Source organism: Benincasa hispida, chromosome 11, assembly GCF_027475165.1.
Source record: "Benincasa hispida cultivar pf3 chromosome 11, pf3_genome.v1.1, whole genome shotgun sequence".
Classification (NCBI taxonomy): Eukaryota; Viridiplantae; Streptophyta; class Magnoliopsida; order Cucurbitales; family Cucurbitaceae; genus Benincasa; species Benincasa hispida.
Window position 1 is genome coordinate 75,150,168 of NC_143488.1, and position 17,172 is coordinate 75,167,339.

General features: G+C 31.5%; 2 protein-coding genes across 4 annotated transcripts; one reads left to right on the forward strand and one right to left on the reverse strand.

The window, feature by feature from the left end:
* Positions 1-497: 497 nt before the first annotated feature.
* Positions 498-4,047, reverse strand: LOC120089990 (SPX (SYG1/Pho81/XPR1) domain-containing protein / zinc finger (C3HC4-type RING finger) protein-like protein). 3 transcript variants are annotated; one of them, XM_090307462.1, is made up of 8 exons: positions 3,699-4,047; positions 3,394-3,605; positions 3,054-3,298; positions 2,692-2,940; positions 2,466-2,603; positions 1,531-1,589; positions 951-1,044; positions 498-876 (listed from the first exon to the last, which is right to left on the reverse strand). In XM_090307462.1, the coding sequence occupies exons 2-8, from the start codon at positions 3,560-3,562 to the stop codon at positions 730-732; spliced, it is 1,101 nt and encodes a 366-aa protein (XP_090163588.1). In that variant the 5' UTR covers positions 3,563-3,605; positions 3,699-4,047; the 3' UTR covers positions 498-729. The 3 variants fall into 3 exon arrangements, with proteins under 3 accessions (XP_090163588.1, XP_090163587.1, XP_038903375.2); XM_090307461.1 differs by having other exon boundaries at positions 3,394-3,569; positions 3,699-4,033; XM_039047447.2 differs by having other exon boundaries at positions 710-1,044; positions 3,394-3,569; positions 3,699-4,033.
* Positions 4,048-6,315: 2,268 nt separating this feature from the next.
* Positions 6,316-6,927, forward strand: LOC150032896 (uncharacterized). The gene has a single exon (XM_090307072.1). The coding sequence runs from the start codon at positions 6,316-6,318 to the stop codon at positions 6,925-6,927; it is 612 nt and encodes a 203-aa protein (XP_090163198.1).
* Positions 6,928-17,172: the final 10,245 nt, after the last annotated feature.

Genomic DNA, 17,172 nt, shown 5'->3' on the forward strand with positions numbered 1-17,172 from the left:
TTATAAAAATCATGTCATGTTTGGTATCCATGTAAGTCCACATACTACTCGTCACTTTGTCGATAAATAGTTACAATTGGTGGATCTTAATATAATACACTGAGAAATCCACTTCAAAATTTTATTAATTTTCATATCAAATTTTAATTTTAATTATTTATGATTTTAATTATTTTATTTTAGATTATATTTTATATATTTAATATTGTACATAAATACATTATTATATTATATTTTCTCCATATCCATATTTACAACGGTAGACTTCCCTTTGACATGTTCAATTTTTTGCTTTTGAGGAGAGAGAATCCGTATTCTCAACAGACTGAATTCTAGAAAAGACAAAAAAAATTAACTATATATCTAAATAGTTTTCAAATGTCAAATTTTTTGCTAATTTTTTATTGAAACCACAATATTCATCACATTTATCCTATCTAAACCACCGGCCACCTTATACTTTAATTATTAAAGATACATTAATATAACTAAGCAAATATCAAAACAATAATTATTTATGCTTTCACAATTACCACCAAACAATCCACTACTTAATGTCACATGTAATCATTACACAATTGGCACAATTAGAAGCTGTTTTTTTCTTTCTTTTCTTTTTCAATTGAAGAAATTCAAGACCCCAAAAAAAAAAAAAAAAAAACATATGAATCATATACTTCGCATCTGTTCTTGGATGGATAAGGAAAAATGACAAAAACAAAGGCAAAGTCAATACTTTCTTACTCCGAGAGTCCCCACATCCATATGTTTGCACGCCTGGTTTTGCTTTTTTCTTTGCATAAAAAGGCAACAACCAACGTTATTCCAAAAACACAAGTTGCTGCCACCAACTCCACCAAATGGCAACAAAGGCAGCTGATGTTACATAAAAGAAAATATCAGATTGATTATAAGATGATATGGTGTAGTGTAAATTTTTAATACCCGACCACATATCTAGTCTGGGAATCCCAGAAATCTTTCGTTTGTTTCAGCATTCTGGCTCGTTCTGCCACCAGTCTCTCCTTCCAGTACTCTTTACACCTGTACACATGTAATATAGACTCTCAATCATTCATAACCAATTTTGATGATATGAAAATTATATATAAGAATGTTAAATTAAATATTGAGTGATTCAAATTATGTCTCGGAGTGATTTGAACAGGACAAAAGTAGTTTTGAAATATTGAGTTAGTGAGTTATATTTGGATTTGCATTTCGTTTAAATTTTGAGACTTGTGCCCTTAGACGAGTCCCTATCATGTGTTAAAACTGTTGATGAAATGTTTTTTTAAAAAAAACTTAAAAAACAACCCAGAAAAAGAAAACAAAAGATTCTATTGTTTCTTTCTCTCCGAAGCCCCCAGACAATAGAACACATCCTAACTCAAGAACTGTTGAATGTTTTAAGTCAGCATTTTGAGGATATTAGTATTAATTAATTAAAAGCATAATGATGCAATTGATAATTTTTAAGTTCTAGAGAGACGAAGTGATGGGAAGGAAAGAGGTTCTGAATTTTCAGACCTTCTTTTCAATAGCATATCCAGTTCCACCATGTGCAATGCTTTAGGATATACCCCAGCCTGCATTAGAAACAAATAACAGTCAAGAGTGCAAGATCGTGCTGTCATATGAGATTGACACTATAACTAAATTCTTCTGCTCAAGAGAACTTGTAGTTTTTCATAAAGCAGAACATCTCACCACATAAATGTTATGTTGATCGGAACTAGAACGTTCGAAAGAGATGAACTTTCTTAAACCATATCTAAGAAAAGAAAGGGAAACAAAATGGGAAAAAAGTAGTGTATTGTCCTTCCAAACATTGGAAACATTTCATTACAAGAAAACAAACTCTTAAACACCGAAGAAACACGGAAGTCAGTAGCAGATAAACTATAAGCGTCAGATGAAGTTCCTGCTAAGAGGTAACAGCAACATTTTTAAGCAAACAGCACAGAACAAATTGTTATTTCTTGGTTTTAACAGCAACATTTTTAAACAAACTCTTCCTTCCTATACTTCTCTTTTCCTTATGAGTATGCAAGTGTTGGGGAAAACAGCAGAAGGACGTCGAAAAATGGCCATGTAAATAGCATGATGGTTAAACATTCTCATAAAAATAGAAACAGATGACGAATTCTCATTGGAAAAAATAACAGAAATATAACCAGTGAGCAAAAGCACATAGCAAGATTTTAAAAAGCAAATTAGCATTGTAGACACGTTTAAGCCAGGAAGAGTTCAAGAACATAGTTTTGAGGCTGTGAAGATACACTAAGTCAAAAAAGAACAATGGCGATATTTCCACTTGTCAAGTATCCCAAAGGTATTACTGCATCAATTTGATCCATGACATGACATTTAATTTTTCTCCCGGGTTCGTCTTTTTCTCAAACTTTTCAAATCATAACAGCTCATGGAAAATAATCTAAATGCTTCAAATACTAAACACGAACCTCTCTACAAACCGGGCATTTAGACTCCTGGCTGGCAGCCTTCGGTCCATCACAAATCATCACTGAAGCAGCTAAACAAACACATGATTTGCAGAAGAGATGCCCACAACCCAAAGCATATGGATCAAATAATGTTTCCTGTAACATCAATATAATTCAAAGTCTTATCAAATAAACTCCAAATACTGTCATCCCTTTGGATTGCAACCAAGAGCAGAAAATTTACCAAGCATATAGGGCAAGTAAGATCATATTCCAACTTTATAGAATCTGGAAGCATCAATGTCATTGTCGGTGCCACATCGACATCAACAGAAAAATGAGTGGAGAATCCTGAAGGATAATCTCCACCATCGGCTCCTTTAAAATTCAAACAAAAAGCACCCAATTCAATAAGCCAAGGGGATTGCAAAAGCTCCATATGTTCAGCTCGCATTTTCAACTTAAAGTTCTTTCCGTTTACAGAGCTATGTACCTATAGTCGATTATTTAAAACACACAAAAATTATGTTCTTAAATTGAAACAAACAAACAAACTCGAATGACAAATCCACAAATTTTCAAAATATTATTTAGACCAAAACTTACCTTATCATATTTCTTAAGAATCTTTCGGATAGCAATAGCATTCATTGTAACATATTCAATCAACATGCGGCCTTCTTGTATCAACGTGGTTTGATCAGTTTTAAAGCAATGAACCAATCGCGTCATGTATCTCTCAATTCCGCCAGCAACATGAAGATGAAGAAGATGTCTAACTCTTGTACTGAAACACCCCGCAATATCCGAGGCTTCCCTCATCAACTCCGAGAAGAACAACTGATCACACACTGCAAAGTGAAATATTCAATCAATTTCAATGTTCAACGATCAAAGACAAAACCAGCTAAAAACTCAAAAGAAAACGATGTATTAACAATCTTACATGGGCAAGATTTCCATTCACATTCATTTGTGCAAGAATCATTAAGTCTACAAGTCCGACAGCTCTTAAGAACCTTCTTCAACCGCTTATACTCAACATGCGAACATTTGTCCAAGAACCATTCACGATCTCCGTGTAAATACTCCATAAACGTTTCTCCGAATTTCATCTTTAACCTTATCAATAATGACAAAAAAAAAACCCTAAAACACCTGAAATTTCAATGGAATATTCAGAGACGCATGCGATAAAAACGGAAATTGGGCAAAAACAACACCACCATTGCAGATTTCAATAAAAGTTACCTCAAAGTGGAAGGAGATGAAGCGAATCCAAACAAAGAAAAAACTGACTGTTCGGCTATTATTTTAAGCGATTTCTTGAATTTTTTCTCGTCAACCAAACGGTCGATGGGAAAGATAAGAAGAGGAATCCGGGAAAATCGGAAGAAGAAACGAAAATCTTAGAGAGAAAAAGGAAGGAAGGATGAAACTGTGGCATAGAAAACGAAAATTGGTTTGAAAACAAAGAACGATACCGCGACTTTCGGGCAACTTCAGCGGTTGGCGTGGCTGCAAATGGCGGCTGGTTGCATGCAGAGTGGGGGTTCTATGTATGTATTGTTATATATCGTGTTTTCCTCGGTGGGAGGTTGATGAAAATTCAATTCAAACCCTTAAAAAAAACCACTTTTAAGTCCATCAAACTTTTATTAATAATCATTTGGTCTCTAAATTTTTTCTATATTTTTAAATTTATAACGATTTAGTTTCTAAATTTTAATAAATAATATTTTGATCCCTAACGAAATTTTTTATGTAGGTAGGTCCTTAAGTTGATCAAAAATTAATTGTTTTATAAACTATAAAGATTATGACGTTGCAGTCTCTAAATTTTAATAAATAATATTTTGATCCCTAACAAAAAAAATTTATGTAGGTAGGTCCTTAAGTTGATCAGAAATTAATTGTCTTTATAAACTATAAAGATTAGGACGTTGCATAATAAAATTTAATACTTAATTTCAAAGGAATTTTTCATAATAAAAATTAAATTATTATATTTTTCAAAATATATGTACTCATTTTTTATTTATTAAATTTTAGAGATTAAATTGTTACAAATTTGAAAGTACAGAGACTAAATCGTCACAATGTAAAGTTTATAAACTAAATTCTTACTTTATAAAAGTTTTGAAGTCCAAAAGTAATTTTTTTAAAAAATAATAATAATAATATTTTTTTATCCTAAAAATAAAATAAGTTTTTTCTGTTTGTTAAAGTCAAATTACCACTTTTTGTCCATTTACTTTACTAGTGGTATTTGCTTTGTGCTTTTGAAATAGAATTGATTCGAAATATTTGAATTTATTTTTATGTTTGATGTTTTTAAAATTTAGGTTGTATTCTCACAAATATTCTATTATGATTTTTACCAATCTAAAAAAAATCGTTGTCTAAAGATTTTTTGACCAGGAATTTTTTTTTTTTAAGTTTTTAAAAATGGACTTGCGTAAGTAGAAAGTGAATGATAAACATTCAAATCGATAGTCATAAATGGAAACTCTAAAAATAGTATTTATTAACTTAATTTTTGAAATCGAATAATTATTCATGGTTGGAGTCTACAAGTTTTGAAGTAATTTTAAACATATCATAATCACTTCTAAATTACATATTTAGGAGTGTTTTTAAAACAAGTTAAAACTTTTGTCACGTTCAATTTTTTTTTTTTTTAATGTTACACTTTTAAACGTTTCATCTCATCAAAATTAATTTTAGATTATTAAAAGCAAGTTTTGGAATGATTTTGAATATGATAAAAAATAAATTTGTAACACTTTAGGTCAAGGATTCGAAATTCAGATTTGGTACCTGATGGCCCCAATATTCCTTGCGGTCTGGCGAGACAACCAACACGAGTCCTTTTATGATGCTTTGACCTTGCGGTCTGGCTGGACAACCAACACGAGTCCTTTTATGATGCTTTGCCCTCACTCACAGGAGGTCACCCAACATAAGATTCCTCCAAGCTAAACACGTTTAATTTTGGAGTTTCTACAATTGAGCTACCAAAAAGAAATGTGCACATTATTAGTATATGTATTGACTTTCAATTCTTTTAAGCATTTCTTAACCATACTTTCATATTTCCAGGATTCTCTTTCATATTTTCAGGATCCCTCTCATTCGAGGTGATATCGGTTCTTTCATGTACCCCTCATTCATGAATTCAGGGTATTACAAATTTTAACAATTTTGAAATCACTTCCAAACATGCCCTTAGTTTAGATGTTCTAATTTAAAATTTTTTATTTACAATTCTTAGATTTAAGTTCATGAAAAAAATCACAAAATTTTAGTAAAAATTAGAATTTAATGAATTTCCCCCAATTTTACAATTCTTAAGGGAAATTTCACATAAGATTTTTTTTACCATCAAATTTTCAAATCCTTATTGGAAATCTCAATGATTTTTTCCACGAAGTTTATAATTGAAGTTGAATTTGAAATGTTGTAATAGAAAAAGATAAAATGGAAAATACTTGTGAAAGACAAAATGGTGTTCCAGGGGCCTCCACTCAAAATTTCAAAAATTAGAAAATTAGAAAAAGTAGTTTTTAGAAAATATGTTAGTTTGTAAGGTGAAAACTTGTTAGGTTAAAAATAGCAATTCTCCCAAAATTTTATGTTTTAAAATGCTCTAACGTCTTCCTAAATCAAAAAATATATTTGACTAAAATAAGTTTAAATCCAATTATAAACTTTTTCTCATGTTTGACTAATATCCAATTATAAACTAATATCTTTTTTTCATCCTTCTACAAACTTTTTCTCACCTATTTTTTCTGGAGCTGCCAACAATGGAACCATCACAGGTCCTCCCCTAAATCAACTTCTCAACCAAGTGACATTCCTCAAAATGGATAGGTCGAACTTCTTGCTTTGGCAAAATCTAGTGTGGCCAATTCTAAGAAGCTACAGATTGGAAGGTTATCTAATTGGGGAAACTCCTTACCCAAATCGTTTTATTCAAGTTCCAACCAGTGGTCCATCCGGTGAAAGCTCCAGTGCAGATCCAACCACTGTCTCAGTTTCTGATGTCGAAATGCAGTCAAATCCAGCTTATGATGCCTGGATAACAGTGGATCAACTCTTTTTGGGTTGGCTTTATAACTCAATGAACCAGGAGATAGAAACACAAGTGATGGGTTTTCAAACTTCCAAAGAACTTTGGGAAGCAATCCAAGAGTTGGTTGGAGTCCAATCCAGAATTGAAACAAATTACCTCAAAAGAATGTTTCAGCAAACTCGCAAAGGCGCATTGAAAATAAGTGAGTACCTTGCTATGATGAAATGTTTTGCTGATGGTCTTGCCCTTGCAGGTTCCCCCGTCTCCTCCTCTGATCTGACTTCACAAGTGCTAGCTGGTCTTGATGAAGAGTATAACCCAGTTGTAGTAGCAATCCAAATCAAAGGAACAACACATTGGTCTGATCTGCAATCTGACCTGCTGTCATATGAAAAGGCTTGAGTATCAACTTACTGTCAAGACAGGAATTACCAGAATAACTAATGTCTCACTCTCACTCAGCCCACCCTCAGCCAACATTGTGCATAATCAGTCCAATCCTTCAGCACACACCCCTCGAAACTCTTCTGGATATACACAACAACAAAATTTTAGGGGTGAAGGAGGTTGCAACAAGGGTCGTGGTCATTGGAATAATGCATCCACAACCAGACCAACCTGCCAAACTTGTGGAAAACTTGGGCATACAGCTGATGTTTCCTACTTCAGATACAACAAGGAGTTCTACAACCCCAGATAAACTCACAACCGTATTGAATCTACTCAACTCCCACCAAATCGAAGTCAATAACAGAACACTTCTGTTCTTCTTACTCATTCAGCTGTAGCTTCACCTGAGTCAGTTGCTGACCCCAACTGGTATGTCGACAGTGAGGCGTCCTCACACATCACCAACAATCCAAGCTTCCTCCAATCCTCATCTGCCTACACAGGTAATGACAAAGTAGTGGTTGGAAATGGTAAATCCCTTCCTATATCTCGTTATGGTCATACAAATATACCTACTAGTTCTGGTGTTTTCATACAAATATACCTACTAGTTCTGGTGTTTTGTCATTATTAAATATTCTTTAAGGCCTGCCATAGCTAAAAACCCGGTAAGTGTATCCAAACTTGCCAAAGACAACAATATAGTGGATGAATTTCATGCTGACTTTTGTGTGGTCAAGGACAAGAAGTCGGGAGTACCAATCCTAAAAGGCCGGCTTAAAGATGGGCTATACCAACTGAAGGATGTCAACCAGTCTATAAATAATGCACCATTTTCTTCAAGATTGTCAGATGCTCGCTTGACTGCTCCATCCAAAGAGTTCTCACGTCAGTCTGCTTTTCAAACCAGCAGGATAATAATCACAATGCTTCTCCACAAGCGACTTGGCCATCCATCCCCTAAAGTTTTGTCAAAAGTAATTAGTGGATGTAACTTACAAATTACTGATAATGAGAAGTCTTTTTGTGAAGCTTGTCGATTTAGAAAGTCTCATACCTTACCCTTTTTTTACTCTCTTTCCCATGCAAGCACACCTTTTGAACTAGTGTATACTGATCTATGGGGCCCAGCCCCAATGCTTTCTGCGGATGGATATAGATACTATGTGTTGTTTGTTGATGACTGTAGTCAATTTACTTGGCTATACTCGTTAAAACAAAAAAGTGACACTGCAATTGCCTTTAGACACTTTCAAGCCTTTGTTCTTAATCAATTCAACAAATCCATTCACATGTTGCAAATGGATGGTGGGGGTAAGTACAAAGCAGTGGCACATTTATGTGATCAGGTTGGAATTCAAATAAAGGTCTCCTGCCCCTACACTTCAGCACAAAATGGTCAAATTGAACGTAAACATCGCCATGTTGTTGAAACCGGTCTTACTCTCTTAGCACGGGCTAAGATGCCACTGCACCTATGGTGGTATGCCTTTCAAACTGCTGTTTATCTTATTAACTCTCTCCTATCCTTCAGGGTCACAGTCCCATGGAAGTGTTACTTGGAAGTAAATTAGAACTGCTATATCTAAGAGTCTTTGGGTATGCATGCTATCCTCACCTTCGTCCATACCAGCACCATAAGTTTGCCTTTCATAGCAGCAAATATGTCTATCTTGGCCCTTCCTCAATACACAAAGGTCACAGATGTCTTACTGAGGGTGTGAAGGTCATCATCTCTCGCCATGTCATATTTAATGAAGACGAATTTTCATTCCAAACAGGCTTTGCTAACCTTCAAATCTCTACTCCCACAAATATAGATTTATCAATCTTCACATGGTTCTCTTCACCTCCTGTCCATCCATCCTCTCCACAACCCTCACTTGAAATAAATCCCTTTATCCAACCTCAATCTCCTCACACTTTTCCTACACCAGCCACAAGTTCACCTTCCCCACATCCTAGCCCATTACTGTCTCCCTCAACTACTTCTCAATCCCCTACAGTGTCACCCTTAACAACACCTCTACCCTCCCCTCCACAGTAATCCCTACAACCTACCACTCAACCTCTCATTGGCACTCATCCAATGATCACCAGAGGGAAGACTGGTATTTTCAAACCCAAGGCTTGGGTTGCTGAACGTATTGAAGACCTTACTCAGAGTGAACCAACTTCAGTCTCTCAGGCTCTTACAGCTCCACAGTGGCAAGAAGCTATGAATGAAGAACTTGCTGCACTACAACGTACAAATACCTGGTCACCGGTACCTCCTTCATTTGATCAAACTGTAGTTGGTTGCAAATGGGTCTATCATATTAAACATGATGCTTAAGGCCTTGTTCAACGGTATAAGGCACGTCTTGTTGCCAAAGGGTTTCATCAATACCCTGACTTTGACTATTTTGATACATTCAGTCCTATTGTCAAGAGTTGTGCTTACTTTGGCAGTGTCTCATCACTAGCCACTTCGCCAAATTGACTTCAATAATGTCTTTCTCAACGGCAAGCTGAAAGAAACTGACTACATGTCTCAACCCTTGGGTTTTGAAAGCAAAACTCACCCACATTATGTTTGCAAGCTCAATAGAGCTCTCTATGGTCTCAAGCAGACTCCTCGTGTGTGGAATGATGAGCTCACTAATACAAGACCGGACATTGCCTTCATTGTTAATAAGCTTAGCCAATTTCTCAAAACTCCTACTGATTTCACTGGTCAGATGTCAAATGTGTGCTTAGATATCTTACAGGGACTCCACTTTGGCCTAACCATCAACTGTGATACTTACCTCAATTTAACAGCCTATTCTGATGCAGATTGGGCCTCAAGTATTGATGATCGAAAATCTACAGCTGCTTATTGCCTCTATCTTGGATCGATTCTCATTTCTTGGTCATCTAAGAGACAAATGACAGTGGCCTGCTCCAGTACTGAGTCCGAGTATCGAGCTATTGCTCATGCTGCAACCGAGATCATTTGGGTGAAAAATCTGTTAACCGAGATTGGTTTCTCTCCAAAGCGTATACCTGTTCTCTGGTGTGACAACATGGGTGCAGGTGCCTTAGCTGCCAACCCTGTCTTTCACGCACGAACTAAGCATATTGAAATAGATGTGCACTTCATCCGTGACCTTGTCCTTCAAGATCAATTTTATGTTAGATATGTACCCTCTGCAGAACAATTGGCGGATTGCCTAACTAAGCCTTTACCCCTTAATGCATTTGTCTACCATCAAAACAAGCTCGGACTAAAGGACCTACCCTCTCGCTTGAGGGGGGATGTCAAGGAAGAACAAATTACCTCGTCAACAGATGATAAGGAGCCATGTAGAAGCTGATATGAATGCTCTCGTTGGTGTGTATGCTCTCGCTGATGCTGATGTGTATGCTCTCCTAACAACCTCTACCATATAATTATTCTCTACCAGCTATACAGAAGATTCGTAGTTATTTTTTGTCCTTATTCTAAAACCTAAGTGTATATATCTATACATCTCCACCCTGTATTATATGTAGGGAAAATATTTAATATACGAAACCTAATATACATAAAAGTTAAGAGAAATTACTCTTCCAGATCTTCATCTTCTGCTGCAACTTTTTCTTCTTCAAGCTTAGCTTATACAGCTGTTCGACTTATAAAATAATTTTATTATAAGTAAAAACAACATATTTTTTAAAATCAATAATAAGTTCGAACCGTTTCTGGTTGGTTTGAGTTATTTTAGGTGAACCATGAACCAACTCAACCCATAATTTTTTTTTTCATTTATTTGAACACAATCCAATACAAATAAATCGATAACCCAATCTAAATCGTAAGGATTGAATCGGATTGATTGGGCTTGTCGGGTCATAAGATTTTCTGAACACATTAATACCCTATTGGCTTGCCAAAATTTTCCTTCAATCCTTTTGAGTATTCTCAATATTTTGCTCACCTATTCCACACTTTTTTTTTCAACTTTTAATAATTTAAAATACTAATATGTATTATATATAGTTTTTATCCCAATCATTTTAAAATTTTAATTACGTATTTTATGTCTCAACCTAAACTACATCGTTACTCAAAGTCAATCAAAGACAAAAGAGGTCATTTAGAGCACGTGACCCTTTTAAACTATATTTGTTTTTATATATAAATAAATTTTCTACCTCTAAGTTTTCAAAATAAACCATCGGTTTGTTGGTTAGGGAAGTATAAATAAAAAAAATAGGTAAAATTACAGGGAAAAAAACCTATCCCTAAAGTATGGTGATAATTGTAGTTATACTCCAATTTTCAATTGTAAAATTTAAACTATTGAATAAAAATGAACTCTCAAATTTACGAAATTGTTGAAATTTTAACAATTATATAAGTTCAATTTAAGTTTGATAGCGTAATTACAACTACCACGATGTTTGATGAGTGGTTTTTATAATTTTCTATTAAAAGAATAATAAAAAGATGGAATAACAACACATAATACCTTAATAAAAGCCCTATATTTCAATTATATCAATATTTTCTATTATTTACACAAATGTCTAGGTGGGTTGGATAATTACACAAAAACTATGATTCAATTACCTTTTAGTCCTCAACCTACAATTATACTCTTATGTAGAGAGTTGGAGAGAGAAATTGCATTTATGGTATACTTTTCCATGTTATCTTCAATATTGGAGAGAAAATATGCATTTATTATATTCTATTAATTATTTGAGATTTCTTCTCATTCTCAACTAGAGATAAAAATTGTATTTAATATGATTTTTATTTTTCATTTAATGCATTAAGACGTATCAAACAACTTGTTTTTCTGACGGGTTTTTAGTTATTTTAAATATACATTAGAACATTGTTTTAGATGTTTGCAAATGTTTAACCAATATATGAAATATACTATAGATATAAATCAAAGATTGACTTGATGTTCAACATAAATCCCAGTATATATCATAATTTTTTTTTACATCGTGGTATGTATAATCCCAATAAATTAAAAATTAACAACTCCCTAATATAAGTGTAATTCAAAATTAAACTAACAATTTCAATATGTCATATTATATAAATCACTCAACGTTCAACATAATTCATCGTATATATCAAAAATTCCATTTTTATCATAGTATATATCATAAATTCTATTTAATTAGTCCGAAATTCAAATGAATTTCATTTAAACTTTAAATGTATTTATTATATATTATTAATTAGTTGGGATTTTTTCCCATTTGAAATTAATGTAATTTTATGTCCCCAAGGTTAACTTCAAAATATGTATATATGTATGTCTGTTTGTCTGTCTGTCATTTGTTTATTTGAAAATCTGAAATGTATGATATGTATTGTGATATAAATTGAATTTATGATATATTGTGATATATTCGGGTACATTGAAGTTGTTAAGTTAATTTTGAATTACACTTCGGTTAGGGAATTGTTGTTAAAGTTTGATTTATTGAGATTATATATATTGTGATATAACGATATATACTGAGACTTATGTTAAGCATTGAGTCAATTTTTTATTTACATATTGTGGTATATTTCATAGATTGGTTAAAACATTTGCAAACATCTAAAACAAGGTTTTAAGATATATTTAAAATAACCATTAATTCGTCAAAAAAATCAGTTGTTTGATACGTCAAATGCATTAAATGAAATATAAAATAATATTAAATGTATTTTCTCTCATTAATTGAAAATTGGGAGAACTCTAAAAAAATTAATAAAATATAATAAATACATTTTCCCTCATCAACATTAAAAATATTTCGTAAATATGGAAAAGTATATAATAAATGCAATTCATCTCACAAGGGTTATTTTTGTTCAAAGATAACATTAAATCCCATATTTAGACATTTATGAAAATAAATTTTTAAAAGGGATTAAATCTATAATAATCCCTACAAATATCTTGATTTAGATTAAAGTTCTTTTTTTAACTTGAAAAAAAAAATTGACATGTCACGTGGCTCCCATTCATGTAGCCACGTGGACTCCATCTCCAGTAACGCCGAAGGAAACTCTCTCTTTTGTCTTTTACTAGTTAAAATTGCCCAGTCAATAATTTGTAGAAACGTTAAGTCATTGGACAGTTTTTATTTGGCTTATTATTTATCTTTTTAATCAGTATTTGTCTAAGTTTCTTTCTTTCTTTTTTTCTTGTTTGGTAGATATCAATTTTTTAACCTTTTTTTAGAATAGAAATTAGTGTCGATATATTAAATTACGTTTGAATTAATCATATGAGATAATTGTTTTTCTTACCTGTAGAATCGATTGAAAACTTCTTTCAATTTTTTTCTTCACATTTGGCATTATCAACTAAATTAAGCCTAAGATTTGTTACGTAGAGAAAAGTCAGTGATTGATAAAGTGACACGTGTGAATATAAGGAATTAGTCGTTGTTGATCTTATTAGCTCATAGATGATCGTATGAAGGACATAGGCAACACTGATGCCATAGAAAAAAGGGGAACATGGATTATGGCGAAGGTAATTTTTGAAGTCATGCGTCCATATTACAATTGATGGAGAAAAGCTTGAAGGTCGATAAAAAATAAAAGTAACGACAAACCAATATTGTTGATTGATTCGAAAATTGAAATACTATATTGATGTTAAAATTTAGAAATGAGCTTTTATATATACCAAAACTTGACGAACCAAGTAAAATCTTACCTTTTAAAAACTCCCCATTAATAAAATGAATAAACAACGTAATCATAAAAATATTATAAATAAATGAAAAAACTTGGCCTTGAAAGTTAAAAGCACTACGACAAAGTTTATTATAATTTTCTTCAACAATTCTACTTTTAAAAAAATAATAAAGAAGTGGGTATAGAATAGCAACACATGGTTCTTGACATGTGTGGAGAGCCCTTTTTAACGAGGATTGAAACATAAATTTGTGAAGAGAAATTCGAGGAAATAATAAAATCGGGGTGCTTTTTTATTTTTGTCAAAAGACGAAAACAATAAGATTTTTGGCAAAAACGTGCCGTACACATGACTTATATTTTTTAGTCCCCAAATTGTCCCTGGTATAGTCTATTAACAGTTTTTTTGAGTAAGATTCTCAATAGAAATATAATGTAAATAGAACCGTTGTTATGAGACTGTGTATCAATTTTCAATAAAAATATAGTGTAAATGAAATCATCGGTTTTGATTTGATTTAATCACTTTTCGAAAATATTCAGAATTAATCAATTTTTAATTTGTTTATCACCATTTTTATTTTAATTTATAACATATCTTTAGATTTTACATTACTTTATTTGTTTTTTTATTATTTTAAATTCAAATTATTTTTTTTATCCTCATTAGGGTTTTACTTAATATTTTTATGCATATTATCGTCTAACAAATTGAATATTTCATTTAAGTTTTATCATTTTTTGTATTTTTTAATCACCTTTTATTCATTATCGTCTTATTATATTATTATACCATTAATTTGTCTTTTTGACAAACAAATAATTTTTCACTTTTGCCATCTTGTTGTTTTTGTTATGCCACTACAATGAGTTGAGCTTCTTTCGTAGGTTTTGTGGTTGATGGAGTTATAAATATAGGGTAATTATTGAAGCTTAAATAAAAATGTAATTAAGAATACAATGTAATTGTAAATAAACAAGCCCCATTCATGATTTTTCTTCCACGAATTATATTTGAATATATATTTTATTATCAAATTAGATGTTTATCAAAATGCTTATTGAATTAATCACAATAAACAAAAACTTCCCCTCTCAAATTTATATTTGAATTTATTTTTTATTATCAAATTTGATTTTATCTAACTAATTTTCAATTGTTTAAATGTTGTTACAAATTCAATTGTATCAAAATATTTTTTTCATTATTTTATACATATTGTTATCAAATTATTTGATTTTTTTTTCTTCATATTTTGAATGTTTTCAAATTTTCATATAGAAACACATAAAAATGGCTTGTTGTACTTAAAAAGAAACATATAATGAGAATTAAACTTTAAATGTTTGAAACATATGCATGTGTATGTGTGTTTTGTTCACTTTATCATCATTATCATCATCATCAAAATAAGATAACAAAAAACCCTAAATCTCATCTTCTTCATCTTCTTCAATTATCCACTCCCCAAAATCTCCTTTTCTCATTCTCAATTTCAAATCTGCAATCATTGGTTCAGCAACCATTTTTTGAATTCCATCGCTTTGGCTAACTTTTGATGACCATCCTCGCCAGGTCGCCAACTTTTTTTGCTCGCACCCATGTTTTCCGCTTTTGTTTCTATTTTGAACATTGTTTTCAATAATGACGTTCCATGATTGATAGTATTTAAAGATAGCTTTCAATATTCTATGAGCAAAATTGTCACATGGAATAATGACAATGAAACTCCCTACAAATGGTTTGGTGTCAAATGCAATCATATTTTCAATAGTCACATCGTCCTAAAGTTACAATTTCTTCAAATACTCAGTTGCCAACAACAACTTCACTGGTACAATCAACTTTGCCCTTTCTCACCTTGGGAAAGTCCATCGTTGTAGACATCCATAAGTTTCTAATGACCCTTACCCCAGGTCATCATCTTCCCTCACATACACACATTCTATAGGCAATTAGAAGCGTTAAGGACCATATTAGGTGATTTTTTATTTTTACTTCTAGAATGTTTAGATATTGTGTATTTGCGGTTCTAGAATGTTTAGGTAGAGTGTATTTGTGGTATTCAAGTTATTTTTGAAGCAATGTATCTTTGCATTCTCGTTTGTACTTAATTTGGTTGTTTTATGATAGTTTTATCATTTACTAATTAGTATTTTCTATCATATAAATTGGTTTTGGTATTTTTATAATTTTGAAACATTTTTGTCATTTTTTCAAATGAAACTTTTAAACTTGCTATTTTACTCATTAGTCCAACTTATGAATGTGTAAATTGATACATTTTACGATTTAGAAATTAAAAGTCTAGGGTCAAAACCAAAACAACCCCCAAGTTTAGGTCAAAATTGATTTTCCTTCTACAAGATAAATGACATTTGTTGAAATGATTTTGAAATTGTTAAAATAACTTTTACCATTTTTAAAATCACTCTAAAATGTTACCAATAATTTGAAACTAATTTTAATAGTATAAGACATGCGTTTAATTAAAACTGTTAAAATTAAACATTGAATTATTTTTGAGTAATTAAAGGGTGTATTTCATAATGATTTAGACATGACAATAGTTATTTTAATATTTTTAAAGTCACTCTTAACATACACTTAAACTATTTATTCAATATTGAAAAATCAACAACTAATTAAAATAGTTTTTTTATTAACTAAAAAATATATTTAAATATGTTTTAATTAAAAGAGTGTGGGTTCATGTTATTTGTATGTTATCTAATAAAAATGATTTTTAACACTACAATGCATGACTAAATATTTTAAAAAGTAAGTAACAAAATTTAATTTTATAAATGGGTTAGTATGATAAAATAATATATAGCTATGTTTTTCTTAGAATAAAAGTTACAATAAGTGTAAAAGAGATGGAAAGAGAAAACTTGTAAAATCATTAATAAAAAAAATTATTACCCATGGAACAACAAATTAGAATGAAAATAGATTCTATTTGTTGTGAACTTGAGGAACACAATTGGAATGCGGATACCAATAAAATATAATATGAAAATAAATATAATATAATATAATAATGAAATAAATAAATATTAAAATAAATTAAACAGAATATATAAATAAACAAAATAAAATAAATTAGTAAAATATAAAATAGAAATTTCTTTAAATTCTTCCCTTTCTCCAATTTGCATGGAATTTGTCCAATGTGTATGTCTTCCAGAATCCACCAAATGTCACTATTTGTAGGCAATTTGACAAGTAGGAGGTGAATTACATTGATACTAATAATGTGTGATTTTGAGACACATAGACAATATTTTGGGAAATGAGGGCATGACACATGGTCAATGGGTACTGAGCATGAGCATCCACTTGACATCTATTATCATAATATTTATAATACTCCCGCTTAGATATCAATTATATATATGAAATATGTCTTGTTAAAATCTTATTAAGAAAATACTCAATGGGAAAAAAATCTTAGTGAAAGGAAAAGAGTAAATATTTCATATAATTTATACTCCTAACAAGTATATTTACTCCCCCTCGTGAAAACATCTTTTGAAATCTCTGAGTTGTCGCATTCTAATGTTGTGCACCAATTTTTCAAAGATCG